This window comes from Lepidochelys kempii, chromosome 18 (assembly GCF_965140265.1).
Source record: "Lepidochelys kempii isolate rLepKem1 chromosome 18, rLepKem1.hap2, whole genome shotgun sequence".
Lineage (NCBI taxonomy): Eukaryota > Metazoa > Chordata > Testudines > Cheloniidae > Lepidochelys > Lepidochelys kempii.
In genome coordinates, this window is record NC_133273.1 from 17,631,189 (window position 1) to 17,650,515 (window position 19,327).

The following is a 19,327-nucleotide window of genomic DNA, read 5'->3' on the forward strand; positions in this document are numbered from 1 at the left end:
CCATAGCTGGCTGAGGCTGTAACATTAAGTACTTTGTGCATTAGTAAATTGAGCCCTAACTAAATCAAAGATCCCTAGACCCTCCTCTGCCATGCTTTCCCACCAGTATGCTGAATGCTGGCCAAACACTCAGCATAGATACGTGAAACAGACTGTGCAGCAAGGCATGGCTCTGCCCCTGTTCTAACGCCACTTCTCTCTACCCTAAATAACCCTGGTCATTCCTAGTTGGAAACAATTCACTGTATACATTATTTCTGTTATTTATTACATTATTTCAGGATCCAGGAAAGGCTGGGCCATAATTACAACAACATGTGCAATATTGCAGAGTCAGTTCCTGATCGCTGGCTTCGGAAGAAGGCTCCACTTCTGCACAAAAACATTTGCCTTCCTAACACAAGAACTATTTTTCACTCCATATTGGGATTTATAAACTGCCCTGCCAAGCAGTCAACTTGCCAAATTATAGCTCTGCATGGCCACTGAGCAGCAATGCCAAGAACAGAAGTCTAGAGCGAGAGAACTCTCAACGACAGTAACGTTTCAGTTTTAAATGAAATCTAAGTACCTCTTACAGAACAGAAAAAAAAAATTCCTCAGGGAACATTTTCAGGGATGTTCAGAGGAAATCAGACAATTCTTGTGATTGTTACTGGAAATTGTAGGTATAGAAATTGCTTGCTATAGAAAAAAAATGCACCCTTCAGAATACAAGATTATAGAAACACAAACCCGTATTTACTGTTAATACTTTGTCCTGACAGCCAAAACGCAAATTGGTTCTCCAATTCCCTCTGCTTTCCATACGTAATTGTGTTTATAAAGGAAGCAATAAAAGTTTAGCAGGACCAGTAGACAAGGCTGATTGATCACATATTGGCTTAGGAGAGACACTAGCCCCAAACAGGAGCAGACACTAGCCTTACTGCGCCAATAGCTTCCTACTCTGGTGCATCTACAACACAACACAGCTCTAGTCTTTAGCCATTCATACAGACTGTATCCTGAAATGCTTTACAAAGTTAACCACCACAGTTAGAGAGTGGAATCATCACAGCAGGGTGAGAGAGAAACAGAGGTACACAGAAAGGAGAAACAAACTTGTTTTCATGGGAAATTTGAAAGCTGGGGGTGGGGAGGAGGAGAAGATAAAGTGGAGGAACAGAGCAAAGCTGTTCCAGAGGATAGGAGCTGCACAGAAGGCTCTTGCACCAACTCTGCTGAGGGGTGGGATAGAGAGGAGGCTGGTGCTAATGGACTGGGGACAGGAACAAAGTCAGAGGAGAGGCTACATTGGTGTAACTTACACCTTTCAGCCCCCACAACAAAGAAGTCCCATGACACCTAGGATTTACGGACGTTGGCCATGAGCTGACATATGAGCAGTCCCATTGAAGTCAGAGGGACTACACACATGTATATAGTTCAGCGTGTGCATCAGTGTTTGCAGGATCAGGGCTTTAGACTGAACCCTATAGACCAACATATATAGTTTACACACCCATGCCATCCCTCGACCAAAAATGGGCTCATTGGGTCCAAGTGGAAGGGAGTCGAAGGGACACAGCACCTCTACATTTGGTTCAGAGAAGGTCTGTAGGTTAGGATGGAGCAAATCCACGTAGTGACATTACAAGGCAGACAGTTTTGAACTGGATTATGAAATATTATATATACATACACATATATACCTGCACACCCCCATGAGGAAACCCCACTGACTGCCCCAGTCACCAACTGCACAATGAACATGATGCAGAGAAGCCATCGGTGATTGGAGAAATGAGCCCTGCTCTAAGAAGACGATATATTACAGCAAGAAGGGAGGTGAAAGGAGCATCACTAGAGGTTCACAGTACCCCATAATTGATTAAATCCAGTGGTCTCAGAAGGAAAAAAAGACAAGTGATTGTGGTGTTGTTAGCACTGTTAAATGTTACATCAGCTCTTCCATTAGAGATCTGATTTTATGTTGGTTTGCAACTTGGCCACAGAAATTCATTGTGAGCTGAAGCTTAGGAAAGATAAGGAAACGTCCTTTAAATTTACACACAGGCCCAAATTTTGCAGTCAGATACATGCTGGCAGACCCTTCTACCCTCAAAGAGCCACGGATTGAGGTCATATCTTGTTCTGTATTATTTAGGAACTTCTACAGGGGTTTGAGCACAAAAACTTCGATGTTTACCTTTAAACAACTTCGACTTTTAGAGAGACCCATCTTGCAACAAAACTAGTGCCAATCCATGAATGTACAGTCGAGGAAAGACACAATGTCTGCCCCAGATGCAGTGAGCATCCACAACTCCCACTGAAGTCAACAGGAGTTGTGGGATGTTCTATACTTTAGGATCAAGTACCCCCTTCCCCATCAGAAAGTTTTAAGGTCAGCGCACAGTCTGGGTCTGGCTTTTCTTTTACTGCTGGCTCCTGAAGCAGAATATAGTAGACGCCTTGGAACTGCCAATTTTTCAGCACACATCTGCACACAGGCACCTCAAAAGGTGGCGTGCCAGGTACCGCACCTGAGCGGCAATGGAATCACATTTCATCTTATGTGCTACATATACAAGGCAGCAGCAGCAGCTAGAGACCAAGTATGACCTTTAGCTTGAATTTGCTCAGCATATCTTGGTTCATGTTATCACCTTATCGTTTAAGCTGGTGGTGTTAATGTCTGGGAGAATCCCATTCACAAACTTGTAGCTTTGCTACTTGGAAAAGCAAAACCTTTCCAGTTCCATATTACAAGGTCACTAGGACACTCTCTAAGACAAGAAGAAAAAGGAGGACTTGTGGCACCTTAGAGACTAACCAATTTATTTGAGCATAAGCTTTCGTGAGCTACAGCTCACGCTCAAATAAATTGGTTAGTCTCTAAGGTGCCACAAGTCCTCCTTTTTCTTTTTGCAAATACAGACTAACACGGCTGCTACTCTGAAACCTCTCTAAGACAATGGCCTCAACCAAACACCCTCGTATTCGCCACGGTATGATGCAAGGTTCCGCTGCTATGACCAAGCAGCGGTTCCACACTTCACTGGCAACACAGACAACTTAACTGCAGCCATTCTCCCCCCAACACACACGTCACTTTTACAAAGCATCAACTGTATTGTATATTTGTATTGGAGAATATTGTGACTAAAGGGACACTAATTTGACAAATCCAAAACTCGACTGTACATTTGCAACTCTCCACTCTTATGCCAACTCCATTTTCCACGAGCAGGCAAGTGGACTGGGTAGAGATGAAAAGCCAGTCAGGAAGAGAACTGAAATAAACAAGAATCCTGCACAGGATTTTCTTCACCTGGACAAAGAGCAAGGACAGCACCACATGAGTGACTTTACCTGCAGTCCCAACAAACTCAGAATCCAGCCCGGTTTTACTGAGGAGGGATCACACATCCTAAGAGCTGGCATTTTAAGGCTATCCCACAATATTGCAGCACCCTTCAGTTAAGGGTCCATGAAGAAAAATGTAAGTTTAAGGGACAGGCACAGTTTATGCTTGTCCGACATGATATACATATTTTTAACTTGTACTCAACTGTGCTATTAAAAAGGAAGTACTTCAGAAGGCCCAAACTGGCTGATCTAACATCTGGACCATTTCACACGTCCCCATGTGTTTGTTTTGAAATTAATTCTTTATGTACTTTTTTCTAAATAAATGTTTCCAAATTCTAGGAAATAAATAAATCAGTGCATGAGCAGCTCAGTAACAAACCAATATAAACAAACAATCTACCACATAAGAAATACCCTTCAGCATGGAAGCATATTCCAGTGTGGATGGAGAAACAATTGGAGAAACAAGCTTCAGGGTTCAAGCTTTCAAGAAGCAATAAAGAGAATATCATTTTAAGATGATGTGAATATTACCAACAGAGCCATTTTAGATACTAGGCACTATATTCATATACTTATTATGCTAGTGATGCTACAGACATTAGATCATGTTACTTTTCGACAAAGGTTTCATCTAGCCTCTTCCACAAGCAATCTAGAAATGCAGAGATGCCTTGCCAGTGATAGATGCAGATACAAATATCCAACATCAAAAAGTGCAGCTGTGTATTACAGAGGGATTACTACACTGTGAAAGCTGATTTATGACAAACTGTCAAAGGGCATTGGACTTTTTTTTTTTTTTTTTAACATGAATGCCAACAAACTGAAGTGTACAAACCCCCCTTTTGTGCGGGAAAGCTAGCATTTAGGAACGCTGGGCCAGAAGTGTGTCCAGCACCCAACAGATCCCATTGGAAATCCGGCCTTAATAGTGGAGGCTGAGGACTTTTGAAAATCTGGCCCCTCACCTTCATCGGCTTTTATACGTTCCACATACTCTCAGGGTGAAAACGATCACTTCCGAGAGCAAACAGCTACCTAATGGGTGTGCGCAAAGGTGCTTTTCCACTTGCAAGAGTGGAAGTCCCTTTGAATACATCCGTTAGCATATTCGTGGTCAGATCCTTTACGCTAAATTACTGGGATGTCCTGAAGACTATCCAAACCAGATGTGTAAGCAGATGAGACAGGGTTACAAGAGAACGGAGACGCTCCGTGTGCAGAGAGCAGCAGAGGAGTTGCTCAGCGGGAAACCAGCCAGTTACCCAACTCCCCATGGCTAGTGCCAGGGCAGAGTATTTGCCTCTCTGTCTGGGTGCTTAGCTGGGCACTGGGGAATGGAATTTCTCCCATTTCCCCACAGGTGGCTGTCTGGGAGGCAGCCGCCTGGCAGAGGAGGAGAAAGGCCCTTGGTCCAGTCTACCAGAGGCAGATGCCTGCATATGGGAAAGGATATGAACCGGTCTCCCTGTGGGTCCAGCTTGGGTAATGGGATAAGGCCCTTACCTTGCCCTCTTGTGCCTGGGTATCGAGGTGGGAATTGCCCCCAGACCTTGGCACTGGGAGATGCCCTGTCCCCCTGCTGCCGGGGCACAGTCATGAGGGGAGGGAGGGGCAGGATCCTTACACCAGGTGCTTGGGTGAGTGCCCCTGGGGGCAGGAAGGGAGAAGCTGCCCTCATGTTGCCCCCCATGCTGGATAATTGGCGCGGGGGGGGAGGAACCTGCCCCCATGCCGCCCTCCCCACTGGGTACTTGGCGCGGGGGGGGAGGGAGAGGAACCTGCCCCCATGCTGCCCCCCCGCTGGGTACTTGGCGCGGGGGGGGGGAGGGAGAGGAACCTGCCCCCATGCCGCCCCCCCCGCTGGGTAATTGGCGCGGGGGGTGAGAGGGAGAGGAACCTGCCCCCATGCCGCCCCCCCCCCCCGCTGGGTACTTGGCGCGGGGGGGGAGGGAGAGGAACCTGCCCCCATGCCGCCCCCCCGCTGGGTACTTGGCGCGGGGGGGGGGGAGGGAGAGGAACCTGCCCCCATGCCGCCCCCCCCGCTGGGTAATTGGCGCGGGGGGGGGGTGGAGGGAGAGGAACCTGCCCCCATGCCGGCCCCCCCCCGCTGGGTAATTGGCGCGGGGGGGAGGGAGAGGAACCTGCCCCCATGCCGCCCCCCCGCTGGGTACTTGGCGCGGGGGGGGGAGGGAGAGGAACCTGCCCCCATGCCGCCCCCCCGCTGGGTACTTGGCGCGGGGGGGGGAGGGAGAGGAACCTGCCCCCATGCCGCCCCCCCGCTGGGTACTTGGCGCGGGGGGGGGAGGGAGAGGAACCTGCCCCCATGCCGGCCCCCCCCGCTGGGTACTTGGCGCGGGGGGGGGGGAGGGAGAGGAACCTGCCCCCATGCCGCCCCCCCGCTGGGTACTTGGCGCGGGGGGGGGAGGGAGAGGAACCTGCCCCCATGCCGGCCCCCCCCGCTGGGTACTTGGCGCGGGGGGGGAGGGAGAGGAACCTGCCCCCATGCCGGCCCCCCCCCCCCGCTGGGTACTTGGCGCGGGGGGGGAGGGAGAGGAACCTGCCCCCATGCCGGCCCCCCCCCGCTGGGTAATTGGCGCGGGGGGGGGAGGGAGAGGAACCTGCCCCCATGCCGGCCCCCCCCCGCTGGGTACTTGGCGCGGGGGGGAGGGAGAGGAACCTGCCCCCATGCCGGCCCCCCCCCAGGCCCCGCCGCCTCCCCAGCCCGGGCCGCCATGTTAGTAGCTGCCTCCCCCGGTCCCTGCGGCGGCTGCCCGGGCCTAGCGCGAAGCCGGCGCGGCGGTGCCAGGACCCCCCCCCCCCAGCCAGCGGGGGTGTCAAGGCGCGGGGGGACCCCCCCACACCCACACAGCGCTAACCAGCCCGCTGGGGGGGGGGTCACCAGCCCCGCTGGCTCTAGCGCTGCCCCAGCCCCCTCCCCGGGCACCCCTTGAAGGGCAACATCCCCCCCCCCCGCACCCACAGGCAGTCTCCGCGCCCCTCCCCTCCCATCCCCGTGTAAAGGGGCGCAACCCACCCCAGCGCGATCCCAGCCCCCCTCCACCCAGCCACAGCTGCTGGGGTGGGGGGCTGCTCTCTACGCCCCACATCTACCAGCCCTTGGGGGCGCTTGCTCCATTCCCCCCCCCCCACCAAAATCAAACGCACGCTCCTCGGACCCTTCCCCCTCCCACGCGTGGAAAGTTTCACCCCCACCCAGGCGAGCTTTGCACCCCGGCGCGGGGAACAGGTGCTCTCGGCTGGGCTGCTCCCGGGGGGGGGGGGGGTTAAAGCCCATCGCAGCTGACAGCGGGGGGGGGGAGCACAAGTATTCGCCCCCCCCACCTCCGCCGTTTTAGGGAGTGCCTGGAATCACTAGGGCTCGGAGAGGGGGGGGGTGTATACACACTCACCGAGTCACACTCACGCACACTCACCCGAAATCCTGGTCCATGGACTTGAAGAAGAATTTGTAGCTGTGCACAGGCCGGTTGCTGAGGACATTTTTAAAATCTGTCAGCGTGACTTTCTCCGGGGGGACGGGCAGCTTCACCAGGTAGGGGGTCTCCTCCTCGTCGATGTGGTAGATGATTTTAGTCTCCGCCATGGGAGAGAGGTGGGGGGGGAGGGGAACACGGGGTGGGGGGGGCAGTCCAGGGGCGGGGGCAGGGGGGGCGGGGGCAGGTCCAGCCCGGGTCGGAGCTGCCCGTCACCCACTCACCGGGTTTCCCAAGCCCCGGCCCGGCGCGGCTGCCAACAGGAAGGGAGAGCTCGGCTCCTGGCTATTGCACCGGGGATTTCATTCCCTGCACCGCTCTCTAGCTGCCCAACGGGAGAAATGCACGCGGTGCCCAGCCCGGCCCGCATCCCCGCGGGGGGCCGGCCGTGCCCCGGAGGGGCGAGCGCAGCACGCCGCCGGCCTGGGGCTGGGGGGCTGTGTCGGTCGCAACCTCCTTCCGCGGCTGCAAGCCACCAGCCTTCTGCCCGTTGCTCCTGCTGGGGAGGGGGAGTGAAGCCGCTTCCCAGCCTCCTCCGGGCTGCCTCCTCCCCCCGCGGCTGAGTTAAAGGGACACGGTGAGGCGGAGCCTGGCCCCGGCCTTTCGCAGCCCGCCGGGTTCCAGGCGGCCCCGCGCCGCCTTCCAGAGCGGGCTCCCCGGGCTCCCGAGACGGTGTGGAAACGCGAGCCACGGAGCCGGCGGCCCCCCCCCAGCTCGGGGAACGGAGCGGCCAAGCTCGCTCGTCCCCCGCCTGCAAACAGAGCCGGGGGCTGCTTTCTGGGCGGATGGCACTGGACAAAGACCAACCTCTGGGTCAGGAAACATTTATTGTTTCATGATTTCTGTGTGTATATAAAGTCTGCTGCAGTTTCCACGGTAAACATCTGATGAAGTGAGCTGTAGCTCACGAAAGCTCATGCTCAAATAAATTGGTTAGTCTCTAAGGTGCCACAAGTACTCCTTTTCTATTTGGAGGACGCTGGCTGTGTGGACGGGGAATTCCAGCCACCCCAAAGGCAGGCCACGGTTTATGGGGTGCCCTGCTTGGAAACCTGGCAGTGAAGCTCCTAGTAAATAAGCATCGCGCTTCGTAGAGTACCTGACATTTCCTGCGGAGAGCGATTTGCCCTTCCCTGGGAATGCTGGGCCAGATCGAGCAACCCCCTTGCGTTCAACTAGGCCCTCGTCCTGTGAGCAGCCCCTTGACGCCGTGAAACGGCTAAGGAAGGGGAGGGGAGGGAGCACCTACAGTTCCCATTGAAATAAAACTCAAGCCGCGATAAGGATGTGCCTAAATATGGATCTGGGACCATAACAGATTAGGCACCCAGGGTTGAAAATGCTGGCCAAAGTTTGGGGCCGAGCCCATTTGCCGCCCTACACCTGCTTCTCTTCTGCAGGTTGCTCTGGCTCCTTGCAGGGATAACCTGTGGGATAGGGACACGAGGGACACTGGCTTTACATTAATAGTTGGAATAGAGGGAAACCAAAGAATGCTGGAATTTAGCGCCCCCCCTCCCCCAAAAAACAGACTTTGGGGCTAAACTGAGCAAGAGCTGTAAAAGAGAGATTTTGGTAGCTGCGGAGAAATGTGTCTTGTGCTTTGTAGCTGGAAACAGACAGGTACAGGAAGCAGGGAGGTCATTGGACAAACCGGGGTTGTGCTTTCCCTTTATATTTCAACAGAGCTGGGTTGATTTTTTTTTTCCGGTCTAATCACCATGCTCTGTGCTCCCCTGCTGTTAGTACAATTTGTCATGGACCAGCAGGCTTCTCCAATGCCTATGCTAATAAGAAAGCAGAGAGAGCCATTTGCTGCCGTCAGAAATCTTCTTTAAGAGGTGCTGATTGGGACTGTATCAAGGCTAGATGCTTCTGGGGCGCTTGGCACCTACAAAGCTTTTTACCGGTCATAGAAATGTAATTCTTTCTCCGAAGCCATGTAGCATACAACTAAAGCTATCCCATGCGTTGGAATAGCTTTGGTCCTACTGCTCCACCAATGCTTTGGAGCAGAGTGGAGGTCCTCTGGTCCAAGAAAACCATATTCTGCAGCTCCTACATTTGAGTGACTCCAGCTTCCTCCTTAGAAATCCCAAAGGGGGGGCAACCAGCATGTGAAAATTTCCAAAAAGTATGGCTAGGTCGTGGGGAATCTGCTGTTCATTAAAAATATGTCTGCAGCCAAACCCCCAAGCTAATTGTATTCCCTTTTTTTTTGCACCCCACCCCCCACCCCATGAAAGAGCACATTAGTTTCTCCAAATATTCAGCTGCGGCCTGTGGAAAGGGACATCACAACTCATTGAATTACCTGTGGCAGTGGAATGATTTGTCCATTAGAAAAAAAGAATAGAGAAGCCAGTTGTGTTAAGGCAGCTGCCGTCGGCCAAATGGTTCGTTAACACTGTGACTATTTATTATTGTGAAAGGGGGTGGGTATCCCCAAATCTAAGCCTGAGGGGTGAGATTTTGAAAAGCACCTAGTTAGGTTCCTAATTCCTGTTGTTTTTTAATGGGAATTGGGCACCTAACTGTAACTTCCTTAGGCACCTTTGAAAATCCTACCCTCCATCTTACCTTTACATAGCATCTTTCAGCCTGAGGTGCTTTAACAAACTACAGGCCCAATCCTGCAAACACAACTGAGTGTAGCGATTAATTGCTTTGAGCAGCCCCTTTGCTTAGATGTGGTAGTCAGTTTATGCATGATCAGGCCCTGTTTACACTTCACCAAGCCCTGAAATGCAGCCGTCACTGAGGTGGATGAGGTAGCCAGATGGAAAACCAGTGCACAGCATGCATGTCATCAAGGAGGGAAGGTTTTTATTTTATTTATTTATTACTACATACTTGGAATGTAAAAGTATTCCTGGGTGCCCCAGCCAATAGACAGTTTGAGTCTGCCAGCCTGGGGATGGATCTATGGTTCTTTCTACCCTAATTTCCTATGTTCCTGTCCCATTTAAAAAGAAGCCATCTCACCCAAAAGGAACCTAAACATTCTCTATTGTAACAGACACATAGCGTTATTCTGTGTTGAGTGAGCATGGGGCTTGGATTCATTTCAGTAACACTTAGTATCATTGTAACTGGGGCTGACAAAACAGGGGAAGGGGAGATAAGTGTACCAGGCCCCTGAGTTCATAGGGCCCTCCCCCCGCCCCAATCTGTAACATCTGCGTAAATAAAGTGAAAGGGGCGTGGCAGTGAACATGATGTACCAAGGTCTCACATTGCTCTTGCCAGGCCTGACTGTGACATGTATTGGGAAACCAAAATGCTAGCGCCAGCTATCTGCCGGCACTCCTACTACTGTGATGTAATTACAAAATTGCATTTAATGGAATTATCCAACCCTGAATCTCTACAGGCATTTATACCACTGTTTTCACCATTGAGCCCAAATCCCTGTATAATCCTTTAACGAGACATGCAAGGTGAACAGCAAGGAAAAGCTGTGGCCTGACTTTCCAAAACGTGATTAGTGGTTGTAGGGTGGCTCATCTTTGGGGTGTCCATTTTGGCACACATCAAAGGCATCTGATTTTCAGGAAGTGCTGAGCACCCCCCCCCAACATCAGTCTTCTTTAAGGTGTCCCCAGTTCGGCCCCTCAGAATTTAGCCACTAGTCACTTTGGAAACTTCAGGTCTATGTTTTCACTATTTAAATTTTGGCCTTTTACTCGCAATAAGCACAAACTACTGAGGATTTCCATAAGCTCACGCATCCAAGTTCTCTCTCTCGCGCACACATACACTGTGGTTCACATAACATTTTGGGATGTGCTTGGTACAGAAAATATGCCACAAAAACAGCAGTTTTCCCACATTTTAGAATCGCTTGGTAGGAATGTACAAGATTCCTTATAGCAGGCTTGTTCTCTAACCGGAGCTATGTTTTTCAGATACCTGAGTCCTCTGCAATCTTTTTAATAAACAATAAAGAAACTCCCACACACAAATATTCAAGACTGTGGTATCTTTAGTGGGTACTTAATGACCTGCTGAATTGCTCAGTCTCTAAGGAGGGGCTAACACAGAGATTGGGTCTGCAGAGCCCTGTCCCTGCTCTAGCCAATTTGCTTTCGCTTTTGACAACTAAAAATGGAATGAGTTGTATAATTGTCAGATGGCTACGTGCCAGCATAGAGATGAGGATCTTGGATTTATGACTCACAGACGGATTCCTGTGTCCCGCCCATAATGCCCTGCCTTCTTGGCGTAACCCAGATTAACATTACAGTTTAACCACAAGATAATCCAATTAAGAAATGTGTTTGGTACATAGTGAGGAACAGGGGGGTTGCCATACTAGTAAACCATTGGTGCACCAAGGCTAATATTTAGCTTCTTGCAGAATTGAATACCTGACATTTCAAAGGAAAGTCAGATTAAGGCATAATGGTCCTAGCCCCTTGATGGGGGGAATAGCATTCTGGAGGAGATCAATGCCTGAAGCATAAGTGTTGATCACCCTTTTTTTTTAGCAGTTGACACTATCCTTCATTACCGGCTACAGAATTCACAGATTCAGAGATTCCAAGGTCAGGAGGGACCATTGGGATCATCTAGTCTGCCCTCCTGCAGAGCACAGGCCAGAGAACTGCCCCAAAACGATTCCTTTAGCAGATCTTTCAGAAAACCATCCAATCTTGATTTAAAAATTGCCAGTGATGGAGAATGCATCTACCCTTCTATCAGAGGCCCGGTATGAGGCCTAAGGCCTGAACTAAAGTAACGGTCAAGACTTTGTTAACATAAAGCAAAGTTAACCTGTGAGCCAGAGGCAGGCCCTGCTCACAGAAGCTGGCAAGGAAAGGGCTGATGCTGCAAAAATATTCAGACCTAAAAGGTACTGGACAGTAGAGGTACAAACATATGCCAGGATGGTACCAGAATACTCCGATACTCGCACATTCCACACAGATAACAAGGAACAGGCAGACCCATCCTAAAGACAGGCAGGAAGGTACTATGATGGCTAGAGTTGTTTTGATCGAACCAACATGTACAAGTTGATAGGCAGCACCTTACTACGTAGAGGGGTTGTACCTCAATACGTCAGGAGTGAGGTGTAACTTGTTTGTATGTAAGAATTCACATGTGAGGAGTTACCTTGTCTGGCCTAGGGGGCAGTGGTGAATCCCGCCACTGACTGAGACGGTCCATTGTCAGGGAGCACATATGTACCAGCAGAACTGTAGACATCTGATACGGGGACCTAGAGACTGTGTTTTGTTTGGCAATAAACCTGGCCGGGTGCCTTCGTACCTTATCAGAGTCTGTGGTCACTGGGGGTTCTCTCGGGGTCTGCTGTGTCAGCGATCTGCAGAGCCGGGGCCGCACACGGAACACACGCACGCAGCCGACTGTTATCAACATTGAACAGAGCAGAGCACCACACCGGTGACGTCTGATGACAATCATGACCCTTGGTAAATTACTCCCGTGGTTAATTACCCTCACTGTTACACCTGTGTTCCTTATTTCCTGTCTGAATTTGTCTGGCTTCAACTTCCAGCCATTGGATCATGTTAGATCTTTCTCTGCTAGACTGATGAGCAAATATTGGTTCCCCAGGCAGATACTTACAGTCTGTAATCAAGTCACCCCTTAACCTTCTCCTTGTTAAACTAAATGGATTGAGCTCTTTGAGTCTGTCACTGTCAGGCATGTTTTCCAGTCCTTTAATCATTCTTATAGCTCTTCAATTATCAATCCCTTTTTAAAAAATCTGGCTTTTGTGTTGTATTTCTGATGGTCTCTTGTGGCATTGAATTCCACAGGCTTACTGCACGCTGTGTGCTTTAAGCATTTGCACTAGAAATGGGACTTAAAGAAAAGCAAGGATTGGGACCCCCGGGAGTTTTAGGGAACTGTGTGACTCAGGCCCATTCCCAGCTTGCAGGGGTGTTTTCAGAAATCTCTGCAGGTAAAGGAGAAAAAGCATCTCCCCTCACTCTGGTGATCCTTTGGCAGGAGACTCCAAAGGCAAGACACGTGTTTATTTCGACTCTAAATGCTTTGGGGATAGGAATAGTCTTTTCCTTGGGTCTGCGTACAGTACCTAGCATAACAGGGCCCTGATCTGTGATTGGGGCCACTAGACACTACCAAGGTACAAATAAATGTCTGAGTGCCCTTCACACCTTGCATGAAATGTTTGAGGTTTAGAAACCTATCAAGGACCAGGAAATTTAGTTTTGGTCCTGTACCAAGAGAAAGGTTCCTGATCTCTTCACAGAAGAGCCAAGTGACGCTGCCCCTGCCTGTGGTATGAGACTCATGAGGGGAAGACGAACAGAATGGCCACTCAAACGACACCTCAGACAAACACCTGTCAATGACTGAGCAAAACCTTTCATTGGGAGCTTAGATGTTGGTTTCGCCTTAGAAAACAAGCCTGCTTTGTTCTCTAAGGGCCAGCCGATGGGAGTTTTGCCAGTGATGTCGATGAGATCATAGAAGTGCCCTTGGGCAGACTGCCAGCTAGCGAATGAAAACTTCTGCTTATCGACAGAATGGGAACATCTGGGCCAGTGTCAGTACAAGCTTCCCACACCCCCAGGCTCAACAACCCTTGCCAACTTTCCTGACCCACCCTCTCAGTTCTTTGGCATCTCTGCTGAGAAGGTCAATGAGGAGGCCAGTGAGTGTCACATCTATGGATGCTTCTCCATCAGGAAGTGAACTGAGGCCACCAACTAGCTGGCAGAGACTCCATCCTGGCTGGATCCACACTAATGACCTAGAGATAAACGTTTCTCAATTTGCCAAGCCCTTGAGTCCTGCCAGCATGACTCATTTTTACTATTCATTCATGTAATCGAATGCTTTTCACTTAAGCATTATCCACACGAGTAACTGGTGGCAGAGGAGAAAGGGAGAGGGAGATGTTGGCCATTTATAGTGGAATGATGTATGAAAGTTTGGGAACAGTCACCTCTATCTGTGACCGCAGCCACGCTTGCGAACCATCAAGCAAGACCACTGCTCTTCGCCACACGTTTTAAGTGACCCCCATCTAACGAGGTTTAATTGTAGTGGGCCCTAACAAATTTTCTGAATGTAATAGGAAAGGAAAGTGTAATGTAAACACTCTTCTCATCTCGCGGGGGACAGAGGTGGCTGGATAGCTCACTGTCAGTGCTTTAGTTCATAGAGGCCGTAAATGTTTCCCGTCATCAAAAAATAGCAGATGGCAGCTAGCCATGGAAATTGTCCTCGGAGCTTTTTACAAAGGAAAGACGGGTCGTGTATCGCCCACACATCTAAACCGTAGGGCCTGGGTTTGTCTAAAATTAAGAAGCAATGGGCCTGCTCCTCGGGTAGTATAAATCGCCATTGAAATCAATATACACCACCTGAGTATCTGGCCCTGTGTGTCTATTTTTTCTTCTGCCACCTCGCTGAGCGATGGACAGGCCATTGCAGAACTCCGCTCAGGCGAGGCTCCCATAGCAATAAACCCATCCGCCACCAGAGGGTGGCAAAGGCATTCAAGTTCAGCACATCCGCTCCCCGGCCTTCCAGCAAGGTTCCTTGTTGCTTTTGGCTGCAACAGGGTTCGGGTGACACCTGATACAGGGCATTTTCAAAGGCATTTCAGGGAATGTACATACTCACCCTGCGGGGCTTTCCAGCTACAGGTCTGTGCCCGCCGTGAGGTCTGTAGGAATGAGACAAAATGTACCAAAAAAAAATAAACAAACAAGCAACGCTTGATACCTCAGCCCAGGCAGCACCTGGCATCTGAACTCCTGTGGGACTGTTTAAAAGGAGCAAGTTAGTAAGCCCTGCTGGGGCCCATGCATAGTTCTCCTATGACTGTAAATAGAAGCCGTGGGACTGGGGATGGGATACAGCCGCCTCCAGCCCAGGTTCTAATTTTAAATCCAGCCCAGGTCTGTAATGATGCTGTTCTCATCTGATGGGTGTCAGTGGCTCCATGGGAAGTGTTTTGTGGGGCTCAGGTCAGTTACCAGCAGACAGGTGGCTGCAGCTCAAAACCCAGAGCAGCTGTCAGCATGAATTGGCTCCTATGCTGATCAAAGAATGAACAGGCCATGAGACTAGGGTGACCAGATGTCCCTATTTTATACAGACAGTCCCGATATTTGGGGCTTTTTCTTCTATAGGCGCCTATTACCCCCCACCCCTGTCCCGATTTTTCACACTTGCTGTCTGGTCCCCCTACATGAGACTGAACTACCCTCCAGTGCATCAGTGCATCCCAGCAACAGCAAACCCAAAGTGAAAACCAGGTGATTACCTGTATTACAAAGGTGCTCCCATCACTGAAGTGCAGCCATCTCTGAGGTGGAATGTGGCAGCTGTTTAACAACTCATAGCAACACTACAAACAATTTAGAGGAGGATATGAAGAAGAATCCCAGATTGAACTGAAGCTGTGGAGCATAATTTAAATTGTCCGAATTTGGCCAGAGTCTTACAGGTCATTCCCCATATTTTGCAAAAGGTTTTATGAGATCTTTACTAACTTAATGATCAAAAGTGACCCAGGCCCCAGTTTTACATCTTACCTAGTGCCCTGTAGTGCCGCTGAAAGCCTGGCGGTGTTGCTGTTGCATACATCACCATTTAAAACTGCTGTGGTCTGCCAGATAACATCTGAGGGATGAAGTCTGAATGGCAGAGGATTCTGTTTGAGTTCTATAAGCCAGATGGGTTGGAAACATTGACAGCAGCAGGAAAAACAAAACCCAGCCCATCTCTTTGCTGGTCAAATGCCTGAACTTGCCACTCTTATGCAGAAAAGTCTCCCTTTGAAGTTGCTGGAAGTTTTGCTTGTGAAGGGACGTCAGGCTGGAGCACGGAGGCAGGTCATCAAAGCAGCAAGTGGGATCCAGTTCATTTTGATAAAGTGCCATTTTTCCTCCTCTTGATTGTTTTAGATGGGAGCCTCAAATGCAAGGCCTATATTAAATTCCCCGCCTCCACAGATCAAGTGGGACGAAACCTGTGTTCTAGCCAAGACACAATCATAGAATCATAGAATCATAGAATATCAGGGTTGGAAGGGACCCCAGAAGGTCATCTAGTCCAACCCCCTGCTCAAAGCAGGACCAATTCCCAGTTAAATCATCCCAGCCAGGGCTTTGTCAAGCCTGACCTTAAAAACCTCTAAGGAAGGAGATTCTACCACCTCCCTAGGTAACGCATTCCAGTGTTTCACCACCCTCTTAGTGAAAAAGTTTTTCCTAATATCCAATCTAAACCTCCCCCACTGCAACTTGAATCCCTAGATGAATCCCATCCACAGGGCATCTATGGGACTAGAAACACCAACACCCCTCCCCCCCCCGCACACACACACTTCTCAAACATTTTCACAGTAAGGACCACATCTCAGCAGTGAGTATAATGGGCACCTCCTGCCTCCCATTCTGCATTGCCTGGTTCACGCAGCTTCCCACTCACCACTGGGCATCACCCCTCCAGCCCTTGTTCACATGGGAAAGTTTTCCTGTAACTGACATTGTCCTTAATGCAATTAAAGCCAGCTCTCTGCAAAGCGCCAGAGTTTGGGAACCTGGGCAAGGGACTGTGTTTTGTCCATTTAGGAGAGAGTGAATCACACTGTCTACTTTTGCTCTTTATTTCCCCACTCCTTCCCATCTGTGTCTCCTCCACCCCCACCGCGGTGCTTGGTCCCCTCTCCTCTTCTTCCTCTGTGCAGGTTTCCGGACACTTTGTTCCCTTCTCCCCAGGATGTTTCTCCAGCTGGTGACTGGCAGCTCCATTCCCATTGGCAAGTAGGTTCCCCTAAATCTTTCCTGTTTCCATTCCTCTTCTGAGCGTGGAGCTGAACCAAAGTCACTTGAAGACAATGGAAATACTCCCCTTGATTCCAATGGCCTGTAGCTGCTATACTGGCTCTTCCTTGTTCCCAGCTGCTTTTATGGGTGGCCAGGACCTTCTTGGCAATGAAGAGCCTGACTGCCTGGAGAAACAGAGGGAAATGAGAAGGAACGGTCAGCGCTGTGACCAGCCATCTCTCTGCAGACCACCAATGGGTGGCACAACACCGTTTGGGAGCCTGTGGCCCGGAGCATTGTATAAGCCAGGATTGGCCCTGGCTAGGCATTAGGACCATGTTCTCCAAGCAGTTTGGTGATCACACCCACCTCTGCCAGCTGCCCGATTTGCGTATGGGAAAAATTCTCCCTTTTGGTTGGCGGCTGGTCACTTGCCCTTGGAGCACATGTAAATGTGAGTGTCATGCGTGTGCAAACAGACCTGTCTGCAGACTTTGCAGCTGCACTTTCGGAGGGCCTTTGGAAGCTCGGCTCCCCATTTCCCATCTAGCACTAATGAGAGAAATCAAACCCAGCGCGTGCCATGTCCGCCCAACAAATTGCTGGTGTCTTTGGCCTTCAGCAGTTGCAGTGTAATTTGAAAGCATTTTCTGTGGCCCGGCCCTGCAGTTTGCTCAAGGCTTTTATCAAAAAAAAACCCAACAACAAAAAAACACATAAGGTGAGGAAATAGTTTTCAATCTAAAGACTGGTCTCAGGTTTGATTCCTTCCCAGTGGGGGTTGGTCGAGGGATGAGCTCAGCTGCTAGAAGCCACCCGTCGGCTCAGAATGGCCAGCCCTGCTTCCCCTTAGATGCTGCAGTGAGGAACACACGCTCCAGCTTAAAAATGGGCCCAACCCGTGTGGACCCACTGTGTGCTTGTGGGCCCTGAATTCATCTCAGCCAAAGAAACGGAAGGGTCCCGATGCTTGGTGCAACCTGGGGCACTCCAAAGGCAAAGGGTTTGATTGTCACACATGTTTTTGGGAGCCCTATCCTAGCAGGGCTGATTGAGCAACACCCAGACAAGGGGGGGGACGCCATCAGAGGCAGGGAAATCACCCCAACCTTCCTTTCAATCTGCTGTCAGAAAGGGGATGGGGGGGGGCTCCAGCTCATCACTAGCCCCCTCTTTAACCTTGTTTATTTTGGCCAGTTGGGAGAGTTGAAGGAGGCCGTGCAGGCTGACCTGCTCTCGGGTAAGAGGTGTCATGGAATAACAATGGATTGTTTTTAATATGAATTCCATGTAGGTGGGACACGAAGCATTGGCTAGAGCCAGGCAGACTGGACAGGTTCCTCAATCCACTTCTGGCTATTTATACTGTATCACCCCCTGCTTTTCTCCCATGCCAAATGCTTTGATCTCCCTCTTCCTTTGCCAGGGACTGGACTGTCCATCCAACAGGGTAACATAGGCGGTTTCTACTCTGTCCTGGGAAGAACTCTGTCACTCCCACTGGACTATTGGTCAGCAGTTGGTGGCTCTCCAAGAGCAGAATGGGGAGGCCTGGCGGGTATTTAAGTCCAGCAGGAATTCCAGGTAGGAGGAATTGACTAAATGTGCACCAAGTGGCATGAGCTTTAGAAGTTTAATTCCTGGCAGCAGGTGGGTGGGGCAGATTCCTGACCCCCTGCTAAAGGCAAATTCTTTGCTTCTCTGTCTGCCCATGCTAGAGTCCTGAAGAGTCTACTAACAGTAATAATAATCCTCCTATACTGTCACCGTGCCCGCAAATCCCCCACCCCCGCAGTTTCAATGGGATATGGTGTCTTCCTTCTCTTTCTGTCCTACAGCACTGTGCGTCATTACCATGGACTGCTAAACCCTCAGTGGTGGTGTGAGCTGTATCTCCAGTAGAAGGCCTGATCCTGATATGTAACTTCTTGGGAAGTCAATGGGAGGTTTTGCATACAGACTGTAGGATTTGGGCCTTACAGACCCAGTCTGATGAGCCCTCCCTGTGGGGAGCTCTTCCTGGGAGTGTGCAGGATCGGGGCCACAGTTCGTTGAGCATTTTGGAGCACTTTGAGGAGGAAGGTGCTGCATAGAGGTAAGCAGGAACATGCGGCTGCTTCTCAGTCTCTTAGAGGGCGTCTCGAAGAGCAAGAAATAAAACCAACTGCATTTGAAAACCAAGTACATTCTTCTTTATTTCTTACATGTAAGGAGAGTTACACAATGGGCTGATAAATGATGACAATAAAGCAACAATGATAGTATGGAAATGAAGTAGATTACAACACAGAGTCAAACCAGCTTTATGGGCCAGACTCTCCTCTCAATCTGGAGAGGCAGCACAGTTCAGTGGCTACTGCACACAGCTGAAAAGCAGGAGATTTGTGTCCTAGTCCTAGCTCCGCTATTGATCTCTTGTGTAGCTTTGGACAAGTCGATACAAATCACGGTGTGCCTCAGTTTCCCCATCTGAGACGTGAAGACAGTTCTACTTACACACCTTTGTAAAGCACTTTGAGATCTTGGGCGGAAGGGCTCCTTGGTATTAATTATTATTATAGGGTTGCACAGCTGTAACAGAGAAAAAAATAGCCCCATATATAATTTAGGAGGCATTTTCTATTGCACCACATACTACTCTAATTTTATTAACAGATTTTCTGGCTGATGTACCCCTGTCTAACTTCA

At 50.1% G+C, this 19,327-nt stretch overlaps 2 protein-coding genes across 10 annotated transcripts in view; both read right to left on the reverse strand.

Moving 5' to 3' along the window:
* Positions 1-7,529, reverse strand: part of DVL1 (dishevelled segment polarity protein 1) — a 210,930-nt gene extending 203,401 nt beyond the window's left edge. For 4 of the 6 annotated variants that reach the window (XR_012155594.1, XM_073317080.1, XM_073317081.1 and 1 more), the window contains exon 1: positions 6,798-7,529. Coding sequence is in view for 5 of the 6 variants with exons in the window: in XM_073317080.1 (XP_073173181.1) it covers positions 6,798-6,967 (170 nt within the window). In the remaining variant the exon portion in view is untranslated. The remainder of the gene's footprint in view (positions 1-6,797) is intronic. The other 2 variants (XM_073317074.1, XM_073317073.1) reach the window with 1 other exon arrangement.
* Positions 7,530-18,821: 11,292 nt separating this feature from the next.
* The window catches only part of MXRA8 (matrix remodeling associated 8), a 42,682-nt gene continuing 42,176 nt past the window's right edge, over positions 18,822-19,327 (reverse strand). For all 4 annotated transcript variants that reach the window (XM_073316655.1, XM_073316654.1, XM_073316653.1 and 1 more), the window contains one exon: positions 18,822-19,210. Coding sequence is in view for 1 of the 4 variants with exons in the window: in XM_073316654.1 (XP_073172755.1) it covers positions 19,185-19,210 (26 nt within the window). In the remaining 3 variants the exon portion in view is untranslated. The remainder of the gene's footprint in view (positions 19,211-19,327) is intronic.